Source organism: Nicotiana sylvestris, chromosome 6 (assembly GCF_000393655.2).
Source record: "Nicotiana sylvestris chromosome 6, ASM39365v2, whole genome shotgun sequence".
Lineage (NCBI taxonomy): Eukaryota > Viridiplantae > Streptophyta > Magnoliopsida > Solanales > Solanaceae > Nicotiana > Nicotiana sylvestris.
The window spans coordinates 178,425,233-178,433,793 of NC_091062.1; the positions used below are offsets into that span (position 1 = coordinate 178,425,233).

At 37.9% G+C, this 8,561-nt stretch overlaps 2 protein-coding genes across 3 annotated transcripts; one reads left to right on the forward strand and one right to left on the reverse strand.

Annotated features, from left to right (window-relative positions):
* Positions 1-701: 701 nt before the first annotated feature.
* On the forward strand, positions 702-5,151 carry LOC104229361 (alpha-(1,4)-fucosyltransferase). The gene is made up of 3 exons (XM_009781994.2): positions 702-1,416; positions 4,073-4,246; positions 4,371-5,151. The coding sequence occupies exons 1-3, from the start codon at positions 937-939 to the stop codon at positions 4,938-4,940; spliced, it is 1,224 nt and encodes a 407-aa protein (XP_009780296.1). The 5' UTR covers positions 702-936; the 3' UTR covers positions 4,941-5,151.
* Positions 5,152-5,616: 465 nt separating this feature from the next.
* Positions 5,617-8,561, reverse strand: LOC104229362 (uncharacterized). Of its 2 annotated transcripts, XM_009781996.2 has the most exons (3): positions 8,463-8,561; positions 8,344-8,383; positions 5,617-7,813 (listed from the first exon to the last, which is right to left on the reverse strand). In XM_009781996.2, exon 3 carries the CDS (start codon positions 7,692-7,694, stop codon positions 5,856-5,858), a length of 1,839 nt encoding a protein of 612 aa, XP_009780298.1. In that variant the 5' UTR covers positions 7,695-7,813; positions 8,344-8,383; positions 8,463-8,561; the 3' UTR covers positions 5,617-5,855. The 2 variants fall into 2 exon arrangements, with proteins under 2 accessions (XP_009780298.1, XP_009780299.1); XM_009781997.2 differs by lacking the exon at positions 8,344-8,383.

The window sequence follows — 8,561 nt, forward strand, 5'->3', positions numbered from 1 at the left end:
CACTCACGATACCCATCGAGTTAGAAGAAACAATGTTCAGGGGACGACCAAGGCAGACATAGTATGAAAGAGCATCAGACCAAGTACATAGCAAAGGTCCCATGACTATATATAGTGGGGGAAAACCTTCGGTAAGGGGGAGGGGGCAGTTTTTTACTTCTTTCTCTCTAGTCTCTCCCTAGTTCTCTCTTCTGTAATCTTCATAATAAAAAGAAGAGCGAAGCATTCTCCAAGAAAATATGTAAAATGGTCTCCTCCATTGATTAATGCGAGCCACAATGGAAAGTTTCAATAAGATTGGTTACCTCTATCTTATCTTATGTATTATTTTTCCAATTAATTTATTGATTTGGAGTTTATTATTTACCCCTTTATTTTTTTAATTGATTTATTAAAAAAGGTTCTAATATCTTTTGAGTCAAACAAAATCATTGACCTAACATTTGATTATCACGAATTCAAATTCTAATGAGGTTCTAGCCACCAAAGCTTAATACTGTGCAAATTCAATTTTCGTAACGGTGCTTTGTCTTCTCCTTTTCCGGTTCTTTTTTCTACATTGTTGGTCTTTTATGTTTTTCCCCCATGTAAAATAGGAGTAGTAATTTTCAAATGAGGTTCCAGTCAATGACATCAATGAGACATTCCTGTCCTACACAACAATTGAAGTATAAAAGCCCAAACTATCCGTACTAGAAAGCAGACGATCAAAACAGAATGCTTAGCCTTCCTTCAACAAAATAATCAAATCAAAACACCCTTTACTAATCTAACCACCGGTAGATGGAAACTGCTCTTTCAACAACACCTGCATCATTTCTCAGAATCAATTGATTTTCTAAACTCCTCTCTCTCTCTCTCTCTCTCTCTCCTTGAGCGACAAAGGGGGAGAGAGAATAATAGCTGATTTCTTTTTGTAAATTCTTGCACTGAAAAATGCAATTGAAATCTGTCAACACATTTGCAATCACTATCATGTTTGGTTTTGCACTTATCATCCTATTTTTCTCTGGATTTCTTGATTTCCCACTTACCGCTTCTTCAATCCCATCAACCAAAAATCAAATCTTGACCACCATCTCAGCTTCCAAGCCCGACCCGTTTAGCAACTTGTTCGGTGCTTTCAAGAAATGGGATTCTCAAGTGGGTTGTGCTCAATTCAAGGATAAACACAAAGGGTTGTTGTTAAATTCTTCTTCTGGTTCTTTGCAAAAAGTTGATGAGGGTGAATTGAAATGTAATGAGCTGAAGATGGATCATGTGAGTGTATTAGTTAAAGGCTGGACTTGGATTCCTGATAATTTGGATAATTTGTACTCTTGTCGATGTGGGCTTAGCTGTTTGTGGACTAAATCCGAGGTTCTAGCTGATAAGCCTGATGCTTTGTTGTTTGAGACAGCAACTCCTCCCCTTGAGGTATTATTTTTAACCAATATTAGCTCTTTTAGCTTAAGCGTGATTGAGCAGTTTTAGCTGTGGAAATCAACATTAATAATGCATCTGCATGAACTTATATTTTCTAGTTCGTGGTAGTGCCTGATTGATTACTGTCTAAGCTGCTATCTTTAGGAATCAGTGTTGGACTTGGCTCAAAACATGACAAAGTGGAGGCAAATGATCAACTAGCTGGATGAGACTAAGTTGTTGTTGTTGTTACCTTCTCCAAAAAAAAAAACACTAAGTTGTTGTTGTTACACTTACGTTGGGTTCCGGCGTTTGTTAGGAGCTTTTTATTCTGGTTTGTCCATGTAAAATACATTTAGAGAAACTCTAATGTTAGAGAACCTTCATTTCCCTTAAAAAAGTAAATTATTTAGTACTGGAATGACATGGGCTTAAATAGAGCAGAATGGAAATTGAGGACTCATATACCGAATCCCAACTAATTTGGGGTTGATGCGGGCTCGAAAGATCTTCCTTCAGCCTTGAAAGTATTCCGATGCTTTAGTGTGAATGCAATCACTTCTCCAAATATAGTTGAGTAAATGTCTAATAATCTAAGATTGATAAATATGTTTGCAGTCGCTTAAAATCAGTCAAGGTATCAGCATATGATTTCTTTATGCCTTGTTGGAGAGACCCATGGAATTACCTTTTTATGTCATCTTACATGTCACAATACAGAAGAGTGAAATGGACAGCGAATAATCATTTCCCAAGAGGATTGCAACTTGTATATTCCATCTACCTCGTTACCCTTTCTTATAAAGTTAGTGCATGATGAATTCAGGCATTCACATGTTTTGATCCGAATTCTCAGACCGTCAATTAAGCTTCTTAACAAGCTTCTACTTCAAATACATTTAGAATTCTCTTTTCCTTAGAATGTTTGAGGTGATATACTAAAACATCAACAATATATGTTCCATTAGATGCTCTGCAGACATCATCCTACCGGTTTAATTATGTGAAATAGATACATGTGAATGTACTGAGAGTTTTGAATCATCTGTTTCGTGCTGCTATTCCCTGTATATGTTTAGCTTCCAAACGTTCTGAGGTCTCTCCAACTAAACTGGACTAGTCGATCTGTCACAGCTCCAGAAATGTAATCTTGAAGCCTCAATTCCTTTCGTTTGCTAACTCTTTGCAAGTACTTTACATTAAACTTCTGATATTTTTGAAGCTAATCGGTGGAGCTTGCAGCTAGGAAACATTTATTTCCAGAAAACGAAACCTTTTACCCTTTATTTTTCAGATAGACTAACCCACAGTCACAGATTACTTTCATCCATATGTCACAGATTATTGTTTTCTAATGGAGCCTCAAAGCTGTGATGTTGACCAATCAATGGTTGTTTCACTTATTCTTCTCGAGATATATGTTATTGATGTATGGAGAAAATAGAAAAAAAAAAGTATCCTTTACTTATAATGGCAGCAGGACTATCCGACTTGCATTATGGATAAAGTGAAGTACTGTTGGTAAAAAATACTTCAGACCCGATGATTTCTTATCTTACTAGTAATTTATGATTCTATCTTAGTTTAAGACTTATTTTTGTGTATAGTGGTCAATGTTTTTTACTCAATTTTTTGCAAGTAAACCCCAAAAAACTGTCTGCTGTACCTGCTGTACTCTATGACATATTTAACTATTCAATTTCTTGGTGTTTTTGCTAGCTTGCTTCAAGTAACCAATTAGTTAAAGTCTATATATACATTGATGTGAACTTAGCATGTACAGTGCTCCACTTAGACCTACCCTTTGCAAAATTAGAGTTTGGTGTATGACTAATTGACTATAATGTTTTGGCATCCTGCTTTCCTGTTTTATGTTCAGTTATATAGCTTATTCAAGGTGTTTGCTATAATAGGGTGTTACGATGTTAATTGTAAGAATAGTTACTAGCAGCTTGTTAGGACATGGAACATAGCTATTTGTTCTCATAGATGTTGATGTACAGGTGGATCGAATTGCAGCTACGTAACAGGATCTAAAATTATACCCTTTGGTTTTGTTATGGTTCTAAAGTTCCTTAGTCAATCAGTAAATTTTCCATTCCTTATTTTCTGGGTTCATCATTTGAGAATTGGCGATTGAATCTTGCTTTATTCTGACCATTATTGTAGTATATTCTTCCTAAGTTTCTTTCTTGAAATGCTGATTTTGCTGAATGATTAGTCTGTTGGAAAACATATTGTTGACTCTAGTTACCCGAAATATATCTTAGTGCTGTTATTTCTGCATCTGTCTCTAAGCTATTCCATCACCCTCTTTTTTGAGCCTCTGCATCGAAGGGAAGGGAGAATTACCCACGCAAAAGATCTTGAGTCAAAGAGTGAATTGAGTTGCTTAAGAGTATGGTAGTACTGTTTGGCATTACCCAAGAAGGGTGTGAGTTGTAGAAGATGAATTGCGAATGAATGGATTATTTGGCTGTGTGTTATAGGAATTGTGTGACTAGTAACCATTGAGATTCAGATTTTTATTGTTTGACATGGAAAGGTTGATGGAAAATCCCCACTGCGAATCTAAATTACATCGAACTTTTGCTTTCTTGTTGCACACACACCACATGCATCATATTCTTCTCTACAGTCTCCTCACAATTGTTATTTCCTTTATCAGAGACGTCAAGGTGATCCATTACGTGTATACATGGATCTTGAAGCTGGTAGAAAGAAATCAGTGTATGAGGATATATTTATTAGCTATCATGCAGAAGATGATGTCCAGTCAACCTATGCTGGTTCACTTTTCCATAATAATCGAAATTATCACCTTTCGCCTTATAAGAACAATGTAAGTGAAAGGCCACTTTGTTCCCTAAATTTGCATGTAAATATTCAATCGTTGAGCATAATGATTTTACTTGCTCATTCTTTTAAGTGCTTGTTATAATCTCTAGCAATTTGTAAATTCGTAGGATACTCTTGTTTATTGGTCATCATCACGTTGTCTTCCTCAAAGAAACCAGCTTGCCAAACGTCTACTCAGCTTGCTACCTTCCCATTCATTTGGCAAGTGCTTGAACAATGTTGGAGGTCTAGACAAGGCACTCTCCCTCTATCCTGAGTGCATCAAGGATTTTAAGGAAGCACCCAAATGGTGGGACCATTTACATTGCGCTATGTCACATTACAAGTTTGTCCTTGCGATTGAGAACACCAGGACAGAGAGTTATGTAACAGAGAAGTTGTTTTATGCACTGGACTCTGGCGCGGTCCCCATTTATTTTGGTGCCGCGAATGTCTGGGATTTTGTACCTCCACATTCAATAATTGATGGAAGCAAGTTTAGCTCTTTGGAGGAACTGGCTTCCTACGTTAAGGCCGTTGCTAATGATCCGGTAGCTTATGCAGAGTATCATGCATGGAGAAGATGTGGTGTGCTTGGAAACTATAGAAAGGCCCGAGCAGCAAGTCTGGATACTTTACCTTGCAGGTTATGTGAAGCCATCAGTAAAAGAAATGGGAGAAATGCAAGAGCTTCTTGATTATTCAACTGCAAAAATACAGGGTTCTAGGTTTTAAATTTCATTATTGTGTACTTAGGTCTTTTAGTGTTGTTTCTTAACAATGTTTGTGTTGATAGGATATAGACTAGGTAGGGTGACTTGTAAAGATCCCGTGCCCATACAGATTAATCATACATAAAAATTTTGGTTCAAAGAAAATTATCTATTATATAATGTCAATTTCCACCAATATTCTCCTTGATTATGAACTCTGGCTCATTCATGATCCTAGAATTCTTCTTGTCTCTAGATGTCAATAGTATCAACTTCTTTTGCTGGTAAATTACGCTAATCATTATCTGTCAAATTAGAGAATGAAACTATGACACAGTCTTTATTGTAGACTTGCAGTTCAATTAAATCCTTTTTCTTCTTCGTAATGGAAATGCACATCAAGAGTCTAATGAATACGTTTTAATGGAAGATTAAACCCAAACTACTACTGCTGGTTTACAATTTGGTTTTCCTTTTCTTTGGTAATTTGTTTTTAGGTTGGATTTGTGGGGGGGGGGGGGGGGGAAGTTGATCTTGAAACAAGTCATCCCAGCTATCCCCATCTTTTAAGAAACTCAGCACCAGAGACCACTGAATTCTTTTCTTTTTTTCCTTTAAGCATCGGGTATCCGAAACCCAAACTTAGATAAAGAGAAACCAGCACACGAAAAAGGCTTTCATTGCTACAATTCCATGGAAACTCAACTAGTTATACAGTCATATAATACAAGGTACACAACATGCTCTGAGATATATTCAAGGACAACTAGTGAACTGATAAGGCAGAGACCAAGTAAAAATCTCATTACTTAGCCGTTACTAAGTACATGCAGCTTAAAACTCTCCTATAAAAATTCCTGAATGAGCAAAGAGAACTGACAACTAAGTACTAACTCAGGATCAACCAGGCAAAGAACATTTTTTTTGAGAATGCCCCAACATATGGCACCGACCACATTGAACTACTCTCTTCGGACGCTTTAAACTCTCTATGCGAAGAACCTTCTTTTTGGGCCTGCCAGGTGGTCGTCGGGTTTTTGGTGGCCGAATTAGAATATCAACTTTTGCTCCTCCACCTTCTGTACCCTCACCAGCCTCTCTCCAAAGACTCCTGTTAGGAATTGGGTATATCATTTGTGAGTAGGTTTCACGATAACTGTGGACCGTGAAACAAGGCTCAGCAAATAACTGGGCATTCTGTCCACAAGAAATAAGTGCAGCAGCAGCATGTGCACACGGCACACCATAGAGTTGCCAACGGCGACATGAGCACACACGACTTCGTATGTCCACGATATTTGTCCTCTCAGTTGATACGATTTCAAATTCAATTTCATTTGCTCGTAGAACTTTGTAGCAGCGAGCATCAGCAATTGCTTCTGAAATCCTCTTTTCAGCAGATGGCACGAGTATTGACGTCAACCTCATGCCCATGTTACGGCGATCGTTAGACCATGATATCATTTGTTGGCGGATATGTTCCATCATCTGCACAATAGGAAGTTCGTGACACTCCAGTGCCCAGTTATACAACACTTCTGTTATCCCCAATGAAAAATGACCATATCGTAATCCTTCAAAATAGGCGACAGCCCAGTGCTGTGGATTGAAATGGTGAAACCACTGTAGGACATCTTGTGAAACCTCAACCATCTCGGTGACTTTGCTCTCAAATTCAGCTGCGGTAAGTGCATATACTGCATTCCAAAATATATTCACTAATTTTGAGTTCTTAAATGTATCTCGGAAATTCTCACTGATATAACGTAGGCAAAAACCATGAAATGCATTTGGAAAATGAGTCTCGACTGCCTCAACCATACCCGCTGATCTCTCAGACAGTATAGTAAGTCTTGGCATACTGTCAGTATTTACACCCAGAAGTTTGCGGAGCTCGGACATAAACCACATCCAGTTCTCGTCACTTTCCACATCAACAACAGCTATTGCCAAAGGAAACAACGTATCATTAGCATCAACAGCTGCAGCACAAAATATCATACCCAGGTACTTTCCTTTTAAATGCACTCTATCAAGTTCCAAAAGTGGTCGGCAAGCATTTAAAAATCCATAAATTGCTGCACGATATGAGACAAACAATCTTTGGAAACAATTCTCCTGACCCGTGCTAACTGATGCAATGCTCCCTGGATTAGTCTTCCTTATCTGTTCACAATATGCAGGAAGAAGCTGATAACCTTCTTCAAAGGTTCCATGTAGAGCAGCCATGCTGCGCTCCTTTCCTCGCCATGCTTGCATATAAGACACAGCAACCCCATGCTGACTTCGAATATCCTGCAAAATCTCCTTTGGCTTATACTGAGGATTATCCCTCACCCGTGATTCCACTGATCTTGCAACCCAACCCACTGATGCTTGCTGATGGTGAAGGCTCTGAACCCCTTCACACGTATGCTCACCGTGAAGAGTCCTAATCGTAAATGTAGGAACTCCCGGACATTTTGCCACATGAACACGCCATGGACAACCTTCTTTGGAGCACTTAGCTATGAATCTACTCCTATCTGATTTGACTATTCGAATTTCAAAATGCAATCCTATAGCTATCTCTTTCAAAGTCCTTCTACATGCATCAACATCCGGGAACTCTTGCCCAATTGCTAAAGGTTGGTGAATCAACACCCCATTCGATCCGGGTACTGCTGTAAACTGCTGACCATTTGAATCAGGTCCTGATACTACTATCTCGTGTGCTGATTCCAATACATGATCCCCCATAACTCTACAGCTTAAACCTCGTTGTTAAACCTCCCAACTATAATCACTCATTTTTCTTGAAGTTGCCAAAATTTCCAAATGTGCTACTGGGGATTCATAGATCACTCCAATTTCAATATCTACCAATTGACACAGGAAAAATGATCAATTACTTATCACTCAAAAACTCAATAACAAGAAAACACAACAAGCAAAAATCAATTCAAATTCTTTTTTTTTTCAAATGACGGTGGTGTTTGAGCCAGCTTGCCCACGCCTCAAACTATTCCACACTACGTACCTGGTACAGAGTAACTCTACCAAGTTTTAGGTACTAGGCACATGGGAAAAAATCACCCAGTAACATCAATTCAAATTCTTATACTTGCATATACCCTAGTCATCTCTGCAAAAGTACACATTTCTAGAACTACATAGCCATTGACAAATAACAGAATGTAGCTTAAGTAAGCTAAAATTAGCTCCAAACTGACAGTTCATCATGAGTTTAAACAATCCAGATTGGTCATCAACATAGGGTCAAACTCGAAGAATATCACATACACAGAAATAAAACCTTTAATATGCATTCTGCTTCATTCAAATACAGAGTAACACAAACAAGGACAAATTAAAAACACAAGAAAACTAAAAGGGGTTTTATCTTTACCTGAAATATGCTGCTGCAATTATTCAGTTGTTGAAGAGATCTAATTAGGACCCAAAAATGGCCATAATTAATAGCTGAGCTACAATAATATAGATATGTAAATTATATAAGTTACTAACCAGAAGATGCAGAGAGAAGATGAACAGTGTAAAGGCGTAAATTTGACGAATGTCGAGGGCAATTGGAAAACCCTAATGTCGAAAATGCAATTTTTTCTC

What these genes read in the sequence shown, in the direction of transcription:
- LOC104229362 (XM_009781997.2), bottom strand. Translation starts at nt 7,694, where the DNA reads ATGGGGGATCATGTATTGGAATCAGCACACGAGATAGTAGTATCAGGA.
- LOC104229361 (XM_009781994.2), top strand. Translation starts at nt 937, where the DNA reads ATGCAATTGAAATCTGTCAACACATTTGCAATCACTATCATGTTTGGT. An exon ending in CAGCAACTCCTCCCCTTGAG is followed by an intron (nt 1,417 to 4,072) that starts GTATTATTTTTA and finishes TTCCTTTATCAG; the next exon opens with AGACGTCAAGGTGATCCATT. An exon ending in TTTCGCCTTATAAGAACAAT is followed by an intron (nt 4,247 to 4,370) that starts GTAAGTGAAAGG and finishes GTAAATTCGTAG; the next exon opens with GATACTCTTGTTTATTGGTC.